At 47.5% G+C, this 24569-nt stretch overlaps 1 protein-coding gene across 2 annotated transcripts in view; it reads right to left on the minus strand.

Moving 5' to 3' along the window:
• Positions 1-3057: 3057 nt before the first annotated feature.
• ARHGAP25 (Rho GTPase activating protein 25) overlaps positions 3058-24569 on the minus strand; it is a 34597-nt gene continuing 13085 nt past the window's right edge. The window contains exons 3-11 of one of the 2 annotated variants that reach the window (XM_081922538.1): positions 19831-19921; positions 18191-18310; positions 14329-14536; positions 13243-13375; positions 11945-12018; positions 9876-9997; positions 8547-8752; positions 4406-5001; positions 3058-3591 (exon numbers count right to left, since the gene is read on the minus strand). In XM_081922538.1, coding sequence (XP_081778664.1) covers positions 3393-3591; positions 4406-5001; positions 8547-8752; positions 9876-9997; positions 11945-12018; positions 13243-13375; positions 14329-14536; positions 18191-18310; positions 19831-19921 — 1749 coding nt within the window. In that variant the 3' untranslated portion in view covers positions 3058-3392. Of the gene's footprint in view, positions 3592-4405; positions 5002-8546; positions 8753-9875; positions 9998-11944; positions 12019-13242; positions 13376-14328; positions 14537-15551; positions 16469-18190; positions 18311-19830; positions 19922-24569 lie in introns of those variants that run through there. The other variant, XM_081922539.1, reaches the window with a different exon arrangement.

Raw genomic sequence — 24569 nt, forward strand, 5'->3', positions numbered from 1 at the left:
TCAGAGCCCTTTGCTACAGAGGCAAGCTCTCGTGCGTCAGGAAAAATAAATGTGCTGTTGGCCTGCTAAGGAAAATGTTTTGAAATGTGAGCAAAGCCCATTGTTAACTCTTCATCACCAGATGCCTTGATGTCTTTCTCTTACAGGCTTTCGGTTTGCGAACCTATTCACCTACACAAAATGCATGGAGCACGAACCAGGTGGGGCATAGGGTCACAGAACTGTAGCCTTGAAAGGGACCCAAGGCAAGGGGTCATCTGGTCCGACCCCCTGAAATGCAGGAATAACAGCTACAGGACCCCTGAGTAGAACAGAGTAGAGCAGAGCTCATAGAACGTTTCAAGAACTGTTTGAACACAAACTGTCAAGAGACTTTGTACAGAGATGAAACCATCATTTTATGTGCCAGTATTTCTTCCAGCATAGGAGGAAACCACTTTGAGGTTAGATCTCTTCATCACTTCAGCAGTTTTGTGTCTCCGCTAGACTCCCACAGGACTAGATCCACTCCAGCCAGCCTTGAACACACATACCCAGTGTTTGCAACAACTGGACATTTTCATACACACATGTCTTCATTTAAAAAAAGATAAGGGTTCAAGGGTTGGGCATAAAGGTTCAATACACTGTGTTCAGGTATGTAATATTTGCTCATCTGACAACTGGGCAACGTTTTGTTTCATTTCAGCTCTGAACAAAACACTAGAGTGCGAAAGTAGACAAAGTCTTTTCAGTGTCAAGTTTCTATTGGACTCCTTCAGTCCAGGGCTGTCTTTTCCCAAGAGCCAGATGTTTTGGACCCCATTGGCCACAGCCAGTGAGTATAAAACAGAACGTACTATCAAACCCAAAAAAGCAACAGCTAACTGAGTTAACACTGCTCTCAGGCAAGGTTGTTGGTTGGGAGGGGACATACAGCAGGGTAAAGTAAAGGTAAAGGGACCCCTGACCATTAGGTCCAGTCGTGGCCGACTCTGGGGTTGTGGCCCTCATCTTGCTTTATTGGCCGAGGGAGCCGACGTACAGCTTCTGGGACATGTGGCCAGCATGACTAAGCTGCTTCCAGTGAACCAGAGCAGGGCACGGAAATGCCGTTTACCTTCCCGCTGGACCGGTACCTATTTATCTACTTGCACTTTGACGTGCTTTTGAACTGCTAGGTTGGGCAGGAGCAGGGACCGAGCAACGGGAGCTGACACTGTCGCGGGGATTCAAACTGCTGACCTTCTGATCAGCAAGTCCTAGGCTCTGTGGTTTAACCCATAGCGCCACCTGCGTCCCTTTATACAGCAGGGTGGCCAGCACCAAAATTAGAATGGGAAATAAATAGTTGGACTCACAAGGCCACCGTCATGGAAGTTGCAGGGGGCGAAAGACCCTTTGTGTACCTTTCAGCTCTACAATTCGGTAATTCTACAAGGCTTCCAAATTGTGATGGGGGCACTTTGGAGAGTTAATAATAACAATAATAATAATAATTTATTATTTATACCCCGCCCATCTGGCAGGGCTTCCCCAGCCACTCTGGGCGGCTTCCCTTGGATCCGCCCCTTGCCCACTTAAGCAGCCCACACCTGGCGCACTACCTGTTTGTTCCTTCGCTGAGCTTTTCCCCTGCCCACCCACACTGGGTTTAAGCTGATAGTCAATGACTTTGCTGTGGCTACGGTGGTCATCGTTCTTTAAGGGGCCAGTAGGAATTTGCCCACTGGGCTAATTGGCACTGACCCGGTGGTTTTGTCTACCTCATAGCAATCATCACAACTGATTGGGCATTGGGGGAATCCTTTGTTTTGGATGGAGGGGAGGTTATAGTCTTCGCCTACCCCTCCAAATGCTGGGGTATCCTGTTAAAGAGATCTGGGGGGGTGGCCATGTCCACATGTCCAGGGGGGCCAGGACCGAAGGCACCCCCCAGACAGCGGTCCCTGCGAGGGCCACTGTGGCGTTTGCGCGCCTATGTGTGTGACATCATACTGGGTTCATAGGGAAAGGGTTAACTAATTGTAAAATGACTAACCAATTGGAACCCAGGGGGCAGAGTTAACTGTGTATAACTGTGTATAATATAACTGTGCATGATTACAGAGGGTTTTTGGAGGAGTTAGAGTTAGGGTGGTTGAGAAGACAGTCTGGAGTTAGAAGAGACAGAGAAGATAAGTCTGTAGGTTGGGCTAGTCTGGTGTGAGAGAAGGAGAGAATTTGTTAAGAGGAGTCAGTCAAACAGTTGAGATAATCAATCAGAAGGTATTAGGAAGGTAAAGGTAAAGGGACCCCTGACCATTAGGTCCAGTCGTGGCCGACTCTGGGGTTGTGGCCCTCATCTTGCTTTATTGGCCGAGGGAGCCGACGTACAGCTTCTGGGACATGTGGCCAGCATGACTAAGCCGCTTCTGGCGAACCAGAGCAGCGCACGGAAATGCCGTTTACCTTCCCGCTGGACCGGTACCTATTTATCTACTTGCACTTTGACATGCTTTTGAACTGCTAGGTGGGCAGGAGAAGGTACAGGCCAGTAAAGAAACTAAAGTTAAGATACTGACAGGAATATTATCTGAGAAACCATAAACTTGTTAATGTTTGAAAAATAAACTTGGTTTTTTTGGGTTCACTTTTAACAACTGACTGGACTTAGTGTTTTACCAGAGAGTAACTGGTTGGTGACAGTGGGGAAGCAAGCACAGTGGTGGCACAGGGATCAATAGACCGTTAAACGTCCGGGGACCCTGTGTGATCACCACAGCCACCCTATTTGATGTAAGTCTTAGGAACCCCCGTTTGGATTGACCACGCATCACTTCCAGTGGGCGGGCCGGAAGTATTTTGATTTCCCCATGCCTAAGCCAAACCTCTTTCATCTGTATTCAATAAAGTTGTGGCCTGTTTTAACCCCAAAAACAGCCTCATTGGTCTCTTATTTGAATGAGTTGGGGCATGGGAACCCCATGCCTGGTCCTGCAATCAAAGATTGCCAAGCAGGATTAAAAGGAGGGCTGAACTCTGTCCTGGCAAAATAAATATAACATGGAATGAAAACACACACAAAAAGCCAGCAAGTGGAAGAATGCTGGGGTGGCAGCTCTTGCAATTCGGCCACAAGAACGGGATGTTTAATCAATGGGGGTCAGGAAGGAAAATGGCCTGAGGTTGCTGTGCTATTATTGCAAAGAGAGTTGGGCGTGGGAGGACGTTGCAGCCTGGAGCTCTCCAGCATCTCCTAAGAGCATCGATCAGCTGCCTGGGACCCCCCAGTCTCCACCAGGCCTGACCCGTGACCCAGCACATCAGGCCATTGGAAGAAAGGCAGACACGGGGCTCAAAAGAGCCTCTGACCGCCCCCTGCCCTGCAAGGAGCATGGCTAGTTTCTGTTCAGAATGAGCAGTCCTTCCCCTTAGTCAGTTTTCGTTGCAGATTGGATCATGGACTTTATGGAGTTCTCCAGAAGTTTGTTCTTCTTTTCAAGGTCAGCCTGGGAACGCTCGACGCTCTGAAGCTTACTTTCCAACTCAGCAAACCTATTCTTTTCCTCCTGGATCTCTTTGTTCAGCCTTACCACTTTGGCCCAGACCTCATAGTTCTCCTTCTCAAGGCTGCAAAAAAAAGAAAGAAAGAGGAAAGTGATGTCAACAGGCAGGGCAGGCCCTACCATTAGGAGAGTGAGGCAACTGCCTCAGGCGGCAGGGTATGGGAGGATTTCAGCGATGGGAGTAAGAAATGATATAGGGACGCGGGTGGCGCTGTGGGTTAAACCACAGAGCCTAGGACTTGCCGATCAGAAGGTCAGCAGTTCAAATCCCCACGATGGGGTGAGCTCCCGTTGCTTGGTCCCTGCTCCTGCCAACCTAGCAGTTCGAAAGCACGTCAAAGTGCAAGTAGATCAATAGGTACCACTCCGGCGGGAAGGTAAACGGCGTTTCCGTGCGCTGCTCTGGTTCGCCAGAAGCGGCTTAGTCATGCTGGCCACATGACCCAGAAGCTGTACGCCGGCTCCCTGAGCCAATAAAGCAAGATGAGCGCCGCAACCCCAAAGTCGTCCGTGACTGGACCTAATGGTCAGGGGTTCCTTTACCTTTACCTTAAGAAATGATATATAAATGACACGTCTTCCATAATTCTTTGGGGAAATTGCTGGGGTGGGGAGGAGAGAATGTGCATTCTTTTTGATGACTGCAGGGCATTGGGATTAGATGAAATAGAAAAAAAATACATACGATAATAACAAACAATAACAACAACCTCCCCGGATAATATTATTGTTGTGGTGATTAAAGGAGGAATGGGAGGAGAACTATGTGCCTTGAGCTCCATGGAGAAAAAGGTAGGATGTGAATGGAACAAATAAAGAATAAAATAAAACTATCAGCTTCAGAGGGAAACAGACACAACCGAGATATTTTACATTACCTCCTAATTTGCTCTTCATAGTCCTTTTTCTGTGACTCCATCTCCTCCTTCAGCTCCACAATCATCTTCCTAAGCACCTCAGGGTCCTCTGAATGGCAGCCCCTCTTTTCAGGACTGGGGTTTGCAACCACTGCCCCGTTCTGCCCAGGATGAGGAATGTCATGTATTGGAGAACCCTGTCCTGAAATTTCACTAATCTGGTCCAATGGTCTCTCATTGTGGGCTTCCTTCCTCGTTTCCACTGCTGAACCACTGGGGGTGTGGGAGCTGGAAGCCTGTGGGAGATTGAACCACTTGGACAGTCCCCCTGAGAGTGTCCTTTTGTGGGCACCTGTAGAAGAAACAGGCTGCAGGCCGGCTGGGGAAGGCGAGGACCAAAATTCACTGTTGAAAATCTCATTTCCATCTGTGCTTTGGTTCCCTCTGTTGGAGGAAAGGAAGGAAAAGCATTTCCTGCTGGGTAGTGTCTGAGTCCTTTTCCTGGGCTCTTCTGTCCACGTCCCCAGAACGTCGCTGGGCTGCATCTCCCCGTTACCTTCTGCCACCTCAGCTGACCTGGCAGCCGATTCGGAGATGGAGGCGTCAGGGTTGTCTTTCTGAAAGAGAAGAGAGAAACCTTCAAGCAAATGCCGAGGCCAAACTGGACACCGGAAGGGCAGGGCTGTTTTTTCAGGCTAATCAGTGCAACCGCACTTGGAATACTGTGTCCCATTCTGGTCGCCTCACTTCAGAAAGGATATTATAGAACTGGAAAAAGTTCAGAAAAGGGCAACCCAAATGATCAAGGGGGTGGAGAGAGACACCCCCCCCCCATGAAGAAAGGTTGCAGCATTCAGGACTTCTAAGTTTTGAGAAAGGACTAGTAAGGTCCTGAAAGACCTACATCGGTTCCCAGTATATTTCCAAGCACAAATCAAAGTGTTGGTGCTGACCTTTAAAGCCCTAAATGGCCTCGGTCCTGTATACCTGAAGGAGCGTCTCCATCCCCATTGTTCAGCCCAGACACTGAGGTCCAGCTCTGAGGGCCTTCTGGCAGTTCCCTCCCTGCGAGAAGTGAGGTTACAGGGAACCAGACAGAGGGCCTTCTCGGTAGTGGCGCCCACCTCTTATCCGATGTCAAGGAATGAAACAGCTATCTGACTTTTAGGAGACATCTGAAGGCAGTCCTGTTTAGGGATGTTTTTAATGTCTGATGTTTTATTGTGCTTTTAATTCTGTTGGGAGCCGCCCAGAGTGGCTGAGGAAACCCAGCCAGATGGGTGGGGTATAATCAATCAATCAATCAATCAATCACCCACACTTAATTTGCCCCACACTTTCCTGGAACTGGTCCACACGTTAAAGCTCCGTGACTGAGCGTTTTCTTTTTTCTCCCAGACCTCTCCCAGTGAAAACCCGATCTTTAAAGCTGAAGCTCAACAAATGGAAATTCAGGTTTTCTGTGGATTTCTGTTTGCTCCAATTAAGCTTTAAAGAGCAGGTTTTTGCAGGGAAAGCTCTGGAACAAAAAAGGGGTGGGGGCATTCTGACATGGAGTTTTAAAGCATGAACCATACTTGGAAGGAGCAGAGAAAAGTAAATGTGGATAAGCCCTCAGGGGTGACATGACAGAAGTTTATAAAATTATTCATGGCTTGGAGAGAGTAGATAGAGAAAAGCATTTCTCCCTGTCTCATGATGCCCGAACTCATTGACATCCCAATGAAGCCGAATGTTGGGAGATTCAGGAAAGATATAAGAAAGGCAGACTGTTTATGTTAGCCAGATTTAATATGTTTCCCTCGATGATAGTAAGAGGAAGGTATTCAGCTCTCCCAGAAGCAGAGCGTCTCTGAAAATGTAGTAAACCTGATACCTTGGAGCATATTTTCTTTTCTTGTGATTTTGGTACAGTGGTGCCCCGCAAGACGAACAACTCGCAAGACGGAAAACCCGCTAGACGAAAGGGTTTTCAGTTTTGGAGGCGCTTCGCAAAACGAATTTCCCTATGGGGTTGCTTCGCAAGACGAAAAAATCTTGCGTCCCCCCGCGGGTGTTTTTTTTGCTTTTTTCGCCCTTTTCCTAAGCCGCTAAGCCGCTTATCAGCTGTTCCGCTGATAAGCCGCTTAACAGCTGATCGCTGGAAGCCTCTTGACAGCTGTAGCGCTAATCCGCTAAGCTGTCAATGGGCTTGCTTCGCAAGACGAAAAAACCGCTAGACGAACAGAATCGCGGAACGAATTCTTTTCGTCTAGCGAGGCACCACTGTATTTATGCCAGAAGACAATTATTAGAGGCCTTACAACTTAACAGGCTCAGTTCTATGCCACCAACAATTCAGGACCTGCTCTCGGACAGGAATGATCAAATTACTTTAATAGTGGCTGAATTTTTGAGTGTTGTCCATGTAGAAAGACTAGGCCATTATAAAGAGATTTAGTGGTTCTTAATTGATCGGTGATGTGGTAGTGTTATATTGTATTATTTATGCAAATTGATTTTCTCTGGAGTTAAAGATCTGACTGGGACAAACCTTGTTATGCTGAATTCGCATTTTGCACAATTTGTATACGGTGTTTGCTTGATAATGTGTGGTTTGCTATGCCTAATAAAGAATTGACTTTATTTATAAGAAAGGACTTCTCCATGCAGCAGAGTTAAAACTGTGGGACTCACTCCCACACATGATTTTAAAAGAGGAGTAGCCAAATTTTTGGAGGAGGAGAGGCTTATCGATGGCTTCTTGAGCTTGTTTGGAGGTTCTAGTAAGGGAGCGCAGCTATCGTATACCCTTGACCGAAGAACGGTACACTCCTAGCCATCATAGCTACCCTCTGCCTCCAGAGTTACAGGCAGCAATACTTCTGAATAGCAAGCAGTTGCTGGAAACCACAGGAGGGAAGAGGTGTGCCAATCCTCTTGTGTGCCAATCCTGCTTGTGTGGGATGTAATCCACTGGGAGCAGTCAAATACAACATTCCTTGTTTTCCTAGAGTGGACGTGCAAGGGGATGTTTGGTCCAGCCAGTCGAAACTTCCTGTTCCTCCTGGCTGGAGCATCCTTCCTTTGCATTTGATAGAAGGTGGGCGTGACCTTACCTGTCCAGGTAACAAAAGGACGAGTCACGCAGCACACCTCTCTATTTTTGACTTCCTTCTTCGTTTGACTAGCTTCTAGCTAGGACTGCTCTGCTAGCTCCCAGCTAGCAGAAACACTGGGGTTATTCCCCCATATGGGGTAGATCCACATGTACATATTTGTAACTAAGTCTGCCTTCAGGAATCCAGCTGTGAACTGATGTGAGTCAACTTCTTTTATTGACTTTGAATAAGATTTTCGTGTCTTTATTCTTTTAAGAGGGATTCAAGGGAACTTACCAGGAATGCACAACTCAGTCAGAGACAGACTGAATTGTATAATAGTGAGAGGCTTACACAAGCCTGCAAACAGCTATCTGCTGTGTGTGTGAAAAGGGGAATGTAAACTCTGCTCAGTAAAGGAACTTGTTAGTGCAAGTTAGGAAGGATATTAATAAACAATATATCCTCTCCTGCCACCCTGCACATTCCCACAGCTTGCTTGTTTCCCATAGGTTGCATCCGGTTCACCCCTGTGAGAGCAGGATGCTGGACCGCATGGGCCATTGGCCTCATCCAGCAGGCTCCTCTGAGATTTATGCCTTGGAAACCATTTCGGCTCTATTTGCCACTAGTGAAGTCTTATGGCTGCGGCTCATTTTGCCTGTCTTATTTGTTTTCATATCCCTACTGCATTGTGTTAGATTTCATGTTGCTTTTCCGTTATTTTGGAAGCCACTTCGTCGATTCTGCAAGCAACTAAATGAATGTAAATGAATGAGCATCACACACCCTGCGGCCCATGGGTAAGACGCAGAGGCCACCAAGAAAGACGGAGAGGCAGTGTGGTGCAGTGGTCAGAGTGTCAGACTGAGACCCAAAAGGCCAGGGTTCAAATCCCCACTCAGACAGGAAGCTCACTGGGTGACCTCAGGCCACTCACTCACTCTCAGCCTTGCCTACCTCACAGGGTGGTTGCGAGGATAAAATGGGGGGGAGGAGAAAAATGTACGCAGCCTTGAGCTCCTTGGAGGAAAGAAAAGTGGGGTACAAATTAATAAATAATAATAATAAAGGATGCTCACGATTTGCCGCAGGAGAGTCCTGCTCCCCGCCCTGGCCATGAGCGGCCTCTGGGCAGCATCCCAGCCGACGGAGCTGCGAGGAACTGGGGATTTATTGGAGTCGCTCTTCTGCAGAGGCGGAGCAGGAGCCACGTCTTTCGATACGGGGAAGAGCTTTTCATGGTCGCTGATCAAGGTTGACATCACTTTCTGGATCTGAGGAGTGCCTGCAGGGGGCGGGGAGGAACACACCAAAGGATCATGCTAGGTAGAAGCCTGGGGCAGGGGGAATTGTGCCACGGACCCCATGGGTAGGTTATGGAGACCCCCTGGGGCCCAAGGACCACCAATTGGGAGCCACTGATCTATACAATATCAGCTTCATTTAATAATACAGTGGTGCCCCGCAAGACGAATGCCTCGCAAGACGGAAAACCCGCTAGACGAAAGGGTTTTCCGTTTTGGAGGTGCTTCGCAAAACGAATTTCCTATGGGCTTGCTTTGCAAGACGAAAATGTCTTGCGAGTTCCTGCGGGGTTTTTTTCCTTTCCCCCCCTTTTCCCCAAGCCGCTAAGCCGCTTATCAGCTGATCCGCTAAGCCGCTTAACAGCTGGTCCGCTAAGCCGCTTATCAGCTGATCCGCTAAGCCGCTTATCAGCTGATCCGCTAAGCCGCTTATCAGCTGATCCGCTAAGCCCGCTAAGCCGCTAATAGCTCTAATCCGCTAAGCCGCTAATGGGCTTGTTTCGCAAGACAAAAAAACCGCAAGATGAAGAGACTCGCGGAACGGATTCTTTTCGTCTTGCGAGGCACCACTGTATAGAAATGTAGGTTGCACTAACATACCGTATTTTTTGCGCCATAAGACGCACCTGACCATAAGACGCACCCAGTTTTTAGAGGGGGAATGCCAGAAAAAAATATTCTTTAAAGGGAGCGCTGAGCAGAGCCTGTATGCATCCCAGGCTCTGCTCAGCGTTCCCTTTCACGAGCCGCGTGGAGCGTGTGGGCTCTTGGGGGCTTTTCCTCGAGGAGGGAGAAGGGCAGCCCATCAGTGGGCTTTTCCGGGAGGTGGGGGAAGGGACTGAGGGGCTATCCCAGAAGCCAGAACAGCAAGAGAGATCGCTGCGCAGCAATCCCTTTTGCTGTTCTGGCTTCTGGAATAGCTGCGCAGCTTGCATCTGCTCCATAAGATGCACACACATTTCCCCTTACTTTTTAGGAGGGAAAAGGTGCGTCTTATAGAGTGAAAAATATGATATGTGAACATTTGCAAAATGGGGTGCACCTTGTTGGATAAATGGGGCACCTCATTTCATCCAAACACCCCACTGCTCCACCCCATTGCACCTCTCATAATGATGGCAGGGTCTTCTATCTTTGGTCTGATGAGATTCACTCCAAACACTGTCGCCAGATTCTCCACACTCATCTTGTTGGTGGAGGAGCTCTGCTGGACTTCATGTAGGAACCTGCCAGAATCCGGAGGCCAGAAAATCGGAAAGTGAGAGTCCAGCAATAACAGGTCCATAGGTTTGTCTTTTATTATGATTACAGTCAACTGACAATTTGCACGGGGGTGATGCTTAGGGCAGTGGGGCGAGTTGCGTGTCAAAATTGCATATAGACTGTCTTGGCTGTGAGTCCTGGAAGACCTGCTCCCTGCGCCTTGCAGGCCTTTCTCCCTTGGCCTAGGAAGGTGGGTCTGGACTGACTCCAACTACAAAAGCAGCTGAACCAACTCTTGGGCTGGAGTATTGTTTAGGGGGGTGGGGGGTTGCTATTATTGATATGAATTTTTGTATCTTTGTTTTAGATCTTTAGATTTCATGTGAAAATTGTTCAATTTGGCTGTTTGTTTTTTGAAGTTTTGTTTATTGTTTATGACAGTAATTTTGTTATGTTGTGATTTTGGGTTTTTTTAATGTTGTAAGCTGCCTTGAACATGGTTTCAACTATCTAAAAGCAGCATACAAATAAAATTACGTATGTATGTAGGTACTCAAAACAACCACTTGGAAGCGCAACTGTGCAAGCAATCTTACCTCCTAGACCCAGCATGACAAAAAGGTCTTGTCCCCCTCAAGCAAGTTTAATTTCTGCAATTTGAGTTTAATTTGTGCAATTTCAGCCGGCTTGCTGGCAGCACGTAAAGCTGAAATTACACATACATGAGTTGCAAATTGACTGCATTTTACTTTATTTTATTTTTTTTTAAAGCACTTTCTGAGTTTAGCCTGTGCAAATGCTTCATCGGTGTATTGAGAAAAGCATGCCTCCCGGCGCCAACTCTTTTTTTTTTTAATGTATTTTATTGCTTTTTTACATATAACAATTAATTCAACAAAACTTATAAACGATACCCGTCATTTATATCTCCAGTGCGCACTTTGGGAACCTATTATTATTATTATTATTATTATTATTATTATTATTATTATTATTAGTATTAGTATACTGCCCTCCATGCAAAGATCACAGGATAGTTCACAACATAAAAATACAAAACGAGAACAAAACATACATATTAAAACAAAACCTGTGCTCTACACGTTCTTGCTACTTAGGGGGCTTGTCCCAGTTCTGAAGAATCTGAAAATTACCAAATGTTTCTGCTTGCTTCTTTCTTGGACAAACAGAAGATTAAGATTTCTACCTCTAACAATGTGACGGTCCCAAAGGTTGGGACTGAAATTCACAGCCTGCTGTGGTCTACAAATGAGTGCCCTGTTGGTGGCATTCTACCATTGCACTGTGGAGAGCGTACTAACTTATGGTCTGTGCGTGTGGTTTGTGAGCTGCACGGCCAGGGAAAAAACAATGCTGTCCAGGGTTGTAAAGACTGCAGAGAGAATTATCGGGTGCACTCTTCCCACCTTAGATCAAATCTACGCTGCCAGGTGCCATAAGAAAGCGGCAGAGATAGCACATGATAGTACGCACCCCGGAAATGATCTCTTTCAGCTTCTGCCTTCTGGAAGAAGGTATAGGGTAATAAAGGCCAGGACTGAAAAACAGTTTCTACGTTAATGCAATTCTGGTTCTAAATGCAGCATAAGGGGTCTCTGTAGTATAGTGTATTTTAAAATGGGGTTTAATGTGCCCTGCCAGCAAGAGGGTTTGGATGTGGCAAGTTGTACATCTCCTGGTATAAAACGGCGAGATACAAATACAGTGGACGCTCGGGTTGCGAACATGATGCGTGTGGGAGGCACGTTCGCAACCCGCAGCGTTCGCAACCTGCAGTGCCGTGTCTGCGCATGTGCGGGTTGAGATTCGGGGCTTCTGCGCATGCGCCAAAACCCGGAAGTAACCTATTCCAGTACTTCTGGGTTTGGCGCAGTGCACAACCCAAAAACACGCAACCTGAAATGTCTGTAACCAAAGGTATGACTGTACATCAGTGAATGGGCACCTACCGGCAGATGTAACTGAGGAGGTTGTAATTGTCCCGAGGCAGGAGAGAGAGCTGCTTCACTAGCTGACGATGACCCTAGAAGAAGATAAGGCTGGGTTTTCAGTTGTCACAAGCATTTATCCCTAGCACAAAATAACATTGTCATTTCATAGAATTGTAGACTTGGAAGGGGACACAAAGGCCCATCTAGTCCAGCCCCCTGCAATGCAGGAATCACTGCTAAAGGATCCCGAACAGACAACCACCAAACCTCCTTTTAAAAACCTTCTGAGGGAGTCTTTTTCGATATCAAAAGCTCTTATCCTTGCACTTCTCCCTACAAAGCATCAGTTCAAGTGGTTTTGCTTTTGCCCCACTGCTTTGTTTTGTTTTTTTAAAAGATTTTTATTAAATTTTCAAAAGTTATATAAAAACAAAACAAAACAATAATAAAAACAGACAAAAATAAAAAACAAGTATAATTTCAATCCCTTTTTTTCTTATAACTTACTTTCCCGACTTCCTCATACCTCCCCTCTCTGTATTCCAATTTCTATTGCCCCACTGCTTTGTCCCAGAAAACCCGCTTCTTGGCAGTAAAGTGGAGCAAACATTGATCCAGAGAAAACTCGAGATTCAGCAGTAAACAGCGGGCAAAACTGTGGGTGAGCCCTAAGTCTTTGAATGCAATCAACATACATGGTTTTCCTTATGCCAATAGCAGCTGGGCAGGGGGAGGCCTGAGCAGCTTTGGGGGGGGGCATGGTCAAAAGAGTAACTCTCTTTTTCTCCTTGCCAAGGCACTGGCAAGAATCTCATAAAGTGCTTTTTGCCTTTCAATGGGAGGCTTCATTGGCATCAATAGCAACTTCCTGTGAAATGCAAAGAGCAGCTTTGGAGGTGCAATTTTTGTGAGGACTGTGGGAGGGAGAGAAAGTGAAGACAGTCGTACCTTGGATCCCAAACGCCTTGCGAGTCGAACGTTTTGGCTCCCAAACGCTGCAAACCTGGAAGTGAGTGTTCCGGTTTGTGAACATTCTTTGGAACCCAAACGCCCAGCAGGGCTTCTGCGGCTTCTGATTGGCTGTAGGAGCTTCCTGCAGCCAATCAGAACCTGTGCCTTGGTTTCCGAACTTTTTGGAAGTCGAACGGACTTCCGGAACGGATTCCATTTGACTTCCAAGGTACCACTGTTCTGCCCTTGGAGGTGCGTCCCACGGCAGCTCAGGCTGTTTACATAACCCATACAAAAAGTGTGCATATTCACTGCATCCTGGAAAGTAACATGAGAATACTGACAAGAGGTGCGTTATTCCAAACCTTTGCTTGATCGGCCGTCAGAAGCTGGCCGCACAAGAGGAAGTCCTCATACTGTGTCCAAGGTATGGCAGGCTCAGGGAGTTCCCTGAGGTAGAGTTTAAGCAGAGAAGCCACCGTGTGCACGTCTGTGTCTCTGCAAAATAAGAAAAGGAGATAGAGAGGCATGCAAAAGACCTTGCTACTGGCAGGAGCAGACCCCACAGACAATGCTGGAAAACTGGGGACATGTCATACCTATGTAACTCTAGGTTTCGCTTTAAGGAACTTCAAAGGTAACGGTAAAGGGGACCCCTGACCATTAGGTCCAGTTGTGGCCGACTCTGGGGTTGCGGCGCTCATCTCGCTTTACTGGCCGAGGGAGCCGGCGTACAGCTTCCGGGTCATGTGGCCAGTATGACTAAGCAGCTTCTGGCGAACCAGAGCAGCGCATGGAAACGCTGTTTACCTTCCCGCCGGAGCGGTACCTATTTATCTACTTGCACTTTGAGGTGCTTTTGAACTGCTAGGTTGGCAGGAGCAGGGACCGAGCAACGGGAGCTCACCCCGTCGTGGGGATTCGAACCACCAACCTTCTGATTGGCAAGTCCTAGGCTCTGTGGTTTAACCCACAGCACAACCCGCATCCCATGGGAATTTCAAAAATGGGGCATAATTCAGCACCCAAATAGAACACCATATAAAAATACTTTTATTCCAGCATTTCTCTGAAGGCATGCATATGAGCCTAAAGCAGGGATAGGCAACCTAAGGCCCAGGGGCCAGATGCGGCCCAATCTCCTTCTCAATCCGGCTTGTGGACGGTCCAGGAATCAGTGTGTTTTTACATGATTAGAATGTGTCCTTTTATTTAAAAGGCATCTCTGGGTTATTTGTGGGGCATAGGAATTCGTTCATTCTCCCCCCCCCCCAAAAAAAAATATAGTCTGGCCCACCACATGGTCTGAAGGACGGTGGACCGGTCCCCTGCTGAAAAAGGTTGCTGACCCCTGGCCTAAAGTGTGGGGAGAATGTGGGGTGTGAAATCTAAAGGTCAATCCCATCCCAGAACCGGCAGCCTTGGATTCCCTTGAGAAATACGCCACCTACTGGTCAAAGGACGGCCTCTCTCCCGCGTCAAAGGCATCCCGCAACTCTTTCACCAGGTTGTCCTGGCCAGGAAGTCGGAAGATGCCCTCTTCGTTCAGGCCGTGCTTCCTGATGAATTCAGTACATTTCTCAACCAAGATGGGGACCTGATGCTTCCCAAATTTCTGCTCGTACACCATGGTCTCCACCAGCTGTTGGCCAAAAACCACTGGGGGCAGTGGGGGGAGAGAAGAAGACACAAAAAGAAAGATAGGTTCTCACAAGGTCCTATTCTGGAACCAGCCCACTTAATCTTCAGTTCTGTTTCTGCATCCCTGCCCAGATTTTAAAGACTACAAGTCCCATCAGCCATATGATGCTGGTCTGACGGGAGCAAGGATGGGTTGATGGGAGTTGTAACCCAAAATTGGGAACAGTGGGTCTCAACCTTTTTCAGACCACTGCCCCCTTCTTTCCATAAACTCACCCCCAGTGCCCCCCATAAAAAGCATAATTCAGAACAGTGGTTTACGCAACCCAGTAAGGCACCAGGTTGGAGCAAGTCTGACACAGATGATCCTTAACTGAAATTCTGTGGAATTCAAAATACAGAAGTGCAAATGATGAAACAACAAAGTACTTTTGAATTTTAAAAAATATGAGAGTACAAATGATGAAATAACACCCCAAAAAACCCCCTTACTACCTACTACAACAGCCCTGCAATTTGGGCTCCTCTCATCCCCCTGTGGTAGATGAGAGGGGGAAGAATAGTAGCTTCTCTAAGACCACCTACTGAGTATTGCAGAGGTGAGACTTGAATGAGAGACTTCCTTGACTCACAGCTCAGCCATTCCTGCCAGTTTATTTGACCACATTAGAGACAAAAGCTTTTCAGTGGCTCTTGGCGTTTGGCAAGTCAAGTCCTGCTGTATAATACACAGAGAGCAGTGGCGGACTTTGGGCTTTAAAATTTCAGCAGCACTCTGTGCAACACCAACATTCAGGCCCCCACCCCCTGCCTTCCATCGATGGTCATTGTTGCAGTGTCCCCTGCAACACCCTTTCAGCTCAGTGCCCAGGGCGGGCAAACCGGTTGCGCTCTCCTAAATCCACCTCTTCAGAGAGCTCCTGGCGCATTTGTGGGCACTGCTGCTGCACCAGTCAAAATGAGGCCCGCTCTGTGGCAGCTTGCGCTGTGCATGGAATTTCTAAGAGGCTGGCATTTAAGGAGGCAGCCGTACCTTTCCTGTGGGCCATGGGCGGCTGCTGCTTCTTCCTGTACTCCCAGCAAAAGAACATCTCCAGGTCTGGAAAGCAAAAACCCAACTCCCAGCCCTTCATCGGGAGTCCAGGCAGGAAGAGGATGGCAGAGAAGTCCAAGTTCCAACCAGCAAAGGACTTCAGAACTTGCTTCTACGCCTTTAGGCAGGCTCCTGTTCTCATCCTTGCTTCCAGATTCTGAAGGAAATCCTGGAGTCTCTTCCCTTTCCAAATCAGCCCAGCATCCACACATCCTTTTTCCCAGGAACGTCGAGAGGGGCAAGGATCTGACAAAGAGCTCTTTGGCTTTTAGAGAACCATCATAAACCTGTCATTGTACGTAGTAAACGGGTGCTTCCTTCCATTACTCCTGCATATGACTTCCTTCACTCAGGCTGAAGCTGCCCTCGCCACATCACGGCTCCCTTCTTTGCAGCAAAAGGAAGAGGCAGTCATTTCCCTCCAAAACGGCGCCACGATTCAGGGCTAGTCAGTCTGGGGCCTGGGATCGCATCTCACTTTCTGCCTTCAAATTACGGCATAGCCTTCGAAAGGGAGGGCGCCCGCAGCCTGCCTCCCCCAGTTGTTACGAGGCCAAAGACTAAAGCACTTTGAAAAAATCAATATGCTCCGTGGATGATTGAGCAGGAGCCCAAAGTCTCTCCAACAGGAATACGGCTGTGTCAGTGATGACGCCGCCCATGTCAGAGTCAGGGATCTGAAGCCTGCAGCCGAGTCAAGGTCTACAATGATGAGGGGCTAGCAGACAGGCTCTGAATGGGCTCTTCATGAAGGGGCCTGGGGAAGCCCAGCCATCTGCCAGTAACAGACGCAAGCGTCTCTGGGTCCTCGTCACATCAAGGCCTCCTTGTCTTCACCACTAAGGTGGCCTCTTGTTGCCAAGGCCAAACTAATTACAAAATTATGCATGCTTTCTTTTGCATACCACCACAGAGGCAGTTTGTTGGAAATATGGCGTATACCGTATTTTCTGCTCTATAGGATGCACCGGACCATAGGAGGGGGGAAACGGGGGGGGGGAATTCTCCCCCTCTCTGCTCAGCGCCCCTTCAGCAAAGTGGCAGGAGAAATGGAGCCCCTTCCATTTCTCCTTCCACTTCGCTGAACGGGCGCTGCACAGAGAGGGAAAACTGTGCAGCGCCTCTCCAGCAAAGCGAAGCCTGGAGAGCAAGAGGGATCGGTGATCACCGACCCCTCTCGCTCTCCAGGCTTCAGGCAGCTATCCACAAGCCTTCGGAGCGCAGCGGGAACTCCTGCTGCGCTCCGAAGGTTTGCGGATAGCTGCCTGAAGTCCCCAGAGCGCAGCGGGAGTTCCCGCTGCGCTCCGAGGGCTTCAGGCAGCTTCAGCAAAAGCAGCGCGTAGCCTCCGGAGCACAGGGGAAGCTCTCCCTCTGCGCTTTGGAGGCTTTGCGTTGCTATCACTGAAGCCAAGGAACCTGCATCCGCTCCATAAGACGCACACACATTTCCACTTAATTTTTTAAGGGGGAAAAGTGTGTCTTATAGAGCGAAAAATATGGTAAGTAAAATGCATATTTGTTTTATTTATTTCTGCATTTCTGTCCTACTTTTTTCTCCAAGGTTGTCCCTGTCTTCGTGTAATCCCACGACCCTGTGAGGTAGGTTAGGCTGAGAGGCAGTGACTGCCCCCCAGCGTCACCCAGCGAGCGTCATTGCCGAATGGGGATTTGAACGCTGGTCTCCCAGTTCTTAGTCCAACACTAACCCCTACATGACTCATTCACCCACCCCAGGAACATTCAACTGGCAATCAGGGGCTAAATATGGATTTTCCACACCCATTTTCCAGCACGGAAACGTAAAAGGTAAAGGACCCCTGGATGGTTAAGTCCAGTCAAAGGCGACTATGGGGTTGCAGCGCTCATCTCGTTTTCAGGCTGACGGAGCCGGCGTTTGTCCACAAACAGCTTTCTAGGTCATGTGGCCAGCAGGACTAAACCGCTATTGGGACACTGTGACAGAAACCAGAGCACACGGAAACGTCGTTTACCTTCCTGCCCGAGCGGTACCTATTTATCTACTTGCACTGGTGTGCTTTGAAACAGCTAGGTTGGCAGGAGCTGGGACAGAGCAACGGGAGCTTACTCCGTTGTGGGGATTCGAACCGCTGACCTTCCAATCGGCAAGCCCAAGAGGCTCAGTGATTTAGACCTTAGCGCCAAAAGCACCTTGCTCACACCTGGCTCTTCAGTATGCGTTTATGCTATTAGGAGTCGTCTGATTTTTAAGATTGCAAATTGTTTTTAATTGTTTTGAATATTGTGTTTTAATGATGCCACCCACTCTGGGATCTTGGGGTGAAGGGCAGGTAATCAGCAGCAGAACAACAACTCATGCATTGCTGAGGCTGGCTACAACACAACTTTCACAATGCTGCAACCCCACAGCTTTCTCACATCCTCAGAGTTTCAGAAACCTCCATCACAGGAAATTTTATCCTGCGACTTCCTGCAGTGATGAAGATGAAAAGCTAAAAGGTGGGGATGTCTCTTGCCCTACTGAAATGGATGGAAGGTGCATTAAATGGTGGTTGGGCCAACAGCATGTTGATACAAAAGAGCTTTGCATCCCCCTTTACCTCCTAAGGGAGACCCCACCATGCGGCGGAGAGATTTCACCCAGTCCTCCATGTCAGACTGGGAACTGGCCATCAGCACGTAGGAATCTTGTCCCGCACGATTCTGGTCTCCTGAGACGCCTGCGTGGGGGTGGAAAAAAGCAAGTTACTCATCCTGAAAAGTGGAGAAACCGCTGCAGATGGATTTCTCTCCCTACTAATGTCTTTCCCCCACAGGCTTTTGCCTGAAAAATATGGCAGCGACTCAGAGGAGCAGTGCTTCCCCAGGGCTGAATCCAAAAAGGGCACTTAAAATCAACATTTATTCAGAGCTAGATTTTTTTAAAAATGAGGAAACAGCAGTTCTGGCCACTCCCTGCTTTGTTCCAAAAAACTCCTCCCCAGTGTGCGCTAAAGGTAAAGATAAAGGGACCCCTGACCATTAGGTCCAGTCGTGGCCGACTCCAGGGTTGTGGCGCTCATCTCGCTTTACTGGCTGAGGGAGCCAGCGTATAGCTTCTGGGTCATGTGGCCAGCATGACTAAGCCGCTTCTGGCAAACCAGAGCAGCGCACAGAAACACCGTTTACCTTCCCGCCGGAGCGGTACCTATTTATCTACTTGCATTCTGAGGTGCTTTCGAACTGCTAGGTTGGCAGGAGCTGGGACTGAGCAACGGGAACTCACCCTGTCATTGCGGGGATTCGAACCTCCGACCTTCTGATTGGCAAGTCCTAGGCTCTGTGGTTTGACCCACAACGCCACCTGCATCCCTAAGCGGAGGTTATTGTTTTGTTGTTTGGGTTTAAATATTCACTTGTGTTTCACCTTGTATTTTATTCTGTGAACCACCTGGGATCTCTTGATGAAGAGCGGTATATAAATTTAATAAATCATAATAGCAATAATAATACCCTGTGAAAAGCATGATTCAGTATAAGCACAACCCCCTAAGGAAGGTAACAACACAACGAAATTAAAACTGGTAACAGTCAATTGCACATTTATTCAAAACCCCGTTTAAATGAATTAATTCAACAAAAGTGATGAATTTGATGCAATGAAACCAGCCCCGCTGCTGCCTGCTTGCCTCTTAGCACCCACCTACGTAATCCCCCCCAACTCCACCCACCCAAGGGGGGAGGTACCACCCACTTTGAAAGCCACTGCCCTGCATGGGCTCCTATCTATCAAAGATGCATCATTTTAAATTCTCTTTGCCTTGCGTGCTAGTAGGGAAAGGATTCTTCTGCAAGAAGAATTCTTCTGCAAGCAGGGCCTTCTCAACATTGGCTCTGGCCTGGTGGAACACTCTGTCTTACAGGCCCTGCGGAAAGAAATCAGTTCCCGCAGGGCGCTGCTCTCGTGAGACAGAGCATTCCACCAGGCCGGTAAGTAGACAAATAGGTACCGCTCCGGCAGGAAGGTAAACAGTGTTTCCATGCGCTTCTCTGGTTCGCCAGAAGCAGCTTAGTCATGCTGGCCACATGACCCGGAAGCTGTACGCCGGCTCCCTCGGCCAATAAAGCGAGATGAGCGCCGCAACCCCAGAGTCGGTCACGACTGGACCTAATAGTCAGGGGTCCCTTTACCTTTACTGTGTCAGACCAACACGGCTACCTACCTGAATCTGAAATTGCCATGCCATTGCGGGCTGCTCACCTTGGATGATTTCAAAGATAAATCTCCCCCCTTCGTCAGAGCCGGTGGCTGCCACCTCCCTGATGGAGCTTCCATGAAGGCGTATTGACCCCTGAAACCAGAAGCAGCAGCAAGTGTGAAACATAAAGCAATATTTTATGATTTGTAAATTAAGTGAGTATATAGAATTGGCAAAATTAACTTCAATTATAAGATATCAATCAAATCAAAAGTTAAGAATGGAGTGGAACTATTTCGAAGATTATATGTCAAAATCTTGTTCTAAAAACGACATGTTAATAGGCTTAGAATAAAAAATGTAAGCAATAACAAAACAAAGATTTTGTAAAATCAGAATTTAACAAAAATAATTTATTATAGAATGCAAGGAATAAAAGGTAGAAAGAACTATACAGAAGTTGAATTGCTGTGGAGGGAAGTAGAGGGTGGGTGATGAGATTTATAATTAAGTGTATAATTATGCAACTGTTGTAATTTAGATATTATATTTTATGTGAGGGAATCACTGGGAATTTTGGTTATTATGCATATATGTTAAGTTTCAATAAAGATCTTTGAAAACAAAAACAAAAAAGCAATATTTTATTACTGACAGCTGAATGGACTCCCTTGGAAGATGGTGGACTCTTCTTTGCTGAAAGTTTCTAAAACAGAGTTTGGATGGCCATGCCTGTCACTGATTCTTCAGCTGTGATTCCAGGATTGCAGAGGGTTGGACTAGATGTCCCTTAGGGTCCCTTTCAAATCTACAATTCTGTGATTCTATTACTCCCCACTCCCCCATCCAGAAAGGAATCCAGCCCGTTTTTTGTAGGGGGAAAATATTTTTGGGAAACTGGGTGGCAGGGGGCGGGCAGGCAGGGTGGAATTTCAACCCTGCCCCAATGAAGGGAGATACAGCCTTTTCTTCATGCCGAAGGAAGAGCTCAGACGACAACATCATGAGTCGGGGCAGTCACGAGGAAAAGGCAGATGACTTGAGCCAAACTGGTAGCAAGGGCTGCCTTGGGTGTTTTCATGGTTACTCAACTGTATTGCACTTAAAAATAAAAAAAAGGTGCAAAGTATTTTTATTGTGAAGATTGCACATCATCGCCAGATAACTTGTGGGTGTGACAGATTAAGTGTGTGGGGTTGCAGGGTCTTTTCCTGCCACAGGAAGCATTGTGGCAGAAGTCAAAGGCAGGAGGAGGTTGAAGCAGACGTGTGGGTGAAGCGAGACCCAGGAGGGACCTGTGCAAATGGGAAGTGAAATCAGAAGAGAGGAACTATATTGGTGGGGGCAGAGCAGCCGAGCAGCTTCAAGCAGATGAGAGTGCTGTTAAGGGAGAAATCTGAGGGCTCCCTTGGACAAAAAACATGGACACCAGCCAGAAATACCAGAGCAAAACAGCAGCCAGTAGGCTTGGTCTTTATTGAAGACTGTCGTGACAGGACTCCCACCTGCCACAAGGTGGAACAAGATGGAAGCCCCGAACAAAAGAGAACCCAGACTTTTATTAGCTGCTAATCCCCATGTTACACCCCCCCAAACTACATCACTAATACATCATGGTTACATCCTGAAAGGGGAGGTCTGGTGGCAGTAATCTGAGCATCCTGGACCCTGCCCCATGGTTCCCCTTGCCCTCCACCAAACACCCATCAAGTGTAACAAAAGAGATATTTACATTTCCCTGTTTCCCAGCCAAGTTAATCACACCCTTTTGTCTTCATCTGGGTTTGTTATTTCTGTAATGGCTACCTGTCTGGCCCTCAGGTATCAGGATGCCAGGAATTATCACTCAGGTATAGGGGCTGCTGAGTAGCTGAGCTCACATGTCTATAGGAATTTCTGAAGTTTCCCCAGCACATAGATACATTTATCAGTGAATTCTTACATTTGGTGCAGCAGAGGCCCTTTGAATAGATAGGAAGAAACTGTGATGAAGTGTTTTGTGAGGATAAATCACAAAAGTCACAAAAGCAATTGTGCTGATTTTGGTAGTGGGCTGCATGTGCATGATATCTGCTGGAGGGGCAACCCCCTCCCCAACCTATACATAAATTACTGCAACACTGCCAACTGTTTAACCAGCCCCTGCTCCTTTGATGGCAGTTCATCTCCACCACACCATGAATGCTTCTTCCTGCATGGCAAGGGGTTTGTGATAGGAATTTTATGGTCTTAGATACCGTATTTTTCGCTCTATAAGACGCACCAGACCACAAGACGCACCTAGTTTTTGGAGGAGGAAAACAAGAAAAAAAAATATTCTGAATCTCAGAAGCCAGAGCAGCAAGAGGAATCACTGTGCAGTGAAAGCAGCAGTCCCTCTTGCTGTTCTGGCTTCTGGGATAGCTGCGTAGCCTGCATTCGCTCCATAAGACACACACACATTTCTCCTTACTTTTTACGAGGGAAAAAGTGAGTCTTATAGAGCAAAAAATACGGTATATGGTAATGCTCATAAGTGAACCAACCGGGCACGTACATAGATCAGCACGGGAGGGCCAACCTGGAACCATTTTGATTCCTAAACTGAGCAAATGTTTCCTCTGCAAGGTCAAACTGGAAAAGCCTCCCCATTGTCTTTTCCTTCACAAATCCTGTCTTAAGGACACATTTAAGATATGAATAGGGTGTGAGCCTGTGACCTGGCCCAGGAACTAAGTATTTATCACTACAAAAGACTGGCCAGGCTCCCCAGGAAATCCAGTCAAGTAACCTGCCAGACAGGAGATAAACAAGGACAAGAGATAAACAACATTTAAATTTCTGTTTAGACCGCCTTTTCTGTGATGTAGGTATGATGTATCTGAGGGGTGGTCTTAGGTTACACCCCTTCTGTGATGTATGTATGTATGATGTTTCTGGGGGTGGTCTTGATGTACAGGGTGGCAATTTCAAAAGTCTTTATAAGGCCTTGCACACTATTTTTCTGGGTCCTCCTCCTTTCCTGCGTGTGAGGGGAGCACCCTGTTGCAACAGATCAATAAAGATCAGGCTTACTGGCTGCTTTGCTTCTCAATATTCTCTGGTTGGCCTCTGTTATTTTCTCCTACCAATAGGGAACCTATGTAAAGACTCTATATGGGCTCTTGGATACCCCATAAGGGAAAAGGGCAATTTTTGTTTACAACAGGTTGGACTAGATGACTCTCGGGGCTCCCTTCCAGCTCTACAGTTCTGTGATTCTAGGTGACTCTACCTACAGATTTGCAGATTTTCACCTGCTGCTCGAAGCACAGGATCCGGGTCTTGATTTGTTTGGGGCACATTGTTTATTATAAGTCAGTCAGCACCCTTAGTGAAGAGTTTATTGAGCAGGGGCTGACGAGATCACTGCCAATGAGTGAGGGTCTTTAGAGGTAATTTGGTTTGGGGTGGGAGCAGGAATGTCCAAAGTCCGTTTTGGGGGCTTAATTCCGGCCCGTCAGTCAGTTTATTTCCTGGGATAAAATCCTAAAAAAACCTCAACAACTTCAATCTTAAAAAAAGCTCAAAAACATCAATCGTAAAAAAAGGTCAACAACTTTGGTTGGCCCTTTGGTTGGCCCCCACGGCCCTTCACTTCATCAGATCTGGCCCTCTTTGAAAAAAGTTTGGACACCACTGGAAAGGCCTTTCCCCCACCCCCAGCAGTGTGCAGAAAAGTAAGAATAAAAGAAGTGTCTTGGTGAGCCAGAGCAAAGTGCATCATTCTAGCCCCACATTTTGTGGTTGGACCTGAGAAGCAGCGGCAGAGGCATAAAGGCAACAGTGACCTTCTCCCGCTCTTTGTGCCCAGCATCTAACACTCAGAGATAGACTTCTCTTGAAGATGGAGGTTCTATTCAGGAGCCCTTTGAAAAGACTTGTCCTTGGTGAATTTCATTCACGCCGTTAAACATTTGCCCACCGCTAAAGCTTGTGGGAGTGAGCCGCCCAATGGTAGAATCCACTTAAGGGGGCAGCTTATTATTTTGCAAACATTCTACAAATGTTTTCTAGCAAACTTTCTGGTGACGGCGTCACAAAATCTGGTTTCGTGAATCTTCATCTACATCATGAAAGAAGGATAATTTATAGTCCTCCAGTGTGATACCAGCTGCTCTGTGAAATGGGGAAGGAAGCTGGGTATATATTTAGCTTATGACGCCGGCAACTTGTTCAGCACTTAAAACATGAAAATGCCACCAAGGCTGTGTACACATTGCCAGCTAAAAATGCAGCTGTGTCATCGTTCTTCTCAATTCAGATTGAAGCTGGTTTTGGGGGGGGGGATGTATCAAAATGCAGTTTTCCATAAGCAACAACAGGATAGATATGGGTTGTGGCCAACTACCAACGTCATCAGCGGGACGCCACTAGATGCAGAGGAAACCAACAAGGCCTTATATTGGATAACATTACCAAAGAAGTTGAAAGTTCAGAATCTGGTTCACACTTTATGTGAGCTGCAGGATAGTGAGAGCTGCGTAAGCAAGGAGGAGCCTCCACAAGCCCTGCCCCAGCCCCTCCCCACAGCCAGGAGAAGGACCACCAGCTCCCCCCCCCCCTTTGGCCCACTTTCCCTGAATCTTAGTTTGTCCTATTGTCCAGAGCAGGAATCATGGTTTTTAGGAAACACTGGTTGGTTTCAAAAGAAGGCTACATCAAACCATGGTTTCTGAAAGTGGCTTGCCCATCTCCCCTGCCCTCCCCACATCTGCACTGCAGGGGCAAAAAAAGGACCCTTTGGATTTTGCCCCTGCAAGATTCCTCCCCGTACAAGCTA

The sequence above is a fragment of the Podarcis melisellensis genome (assembly GCF_964234715.1).
Source record: "Podarcis melisellensis genome assembly, chromosome: 8".
Taxonomy (NCBI): Eukaryota; Metazoa; Chordata; class Lepidosauria; order Squamata; family Lacertidae; genus Podarcis; species Podarcis melisellensis.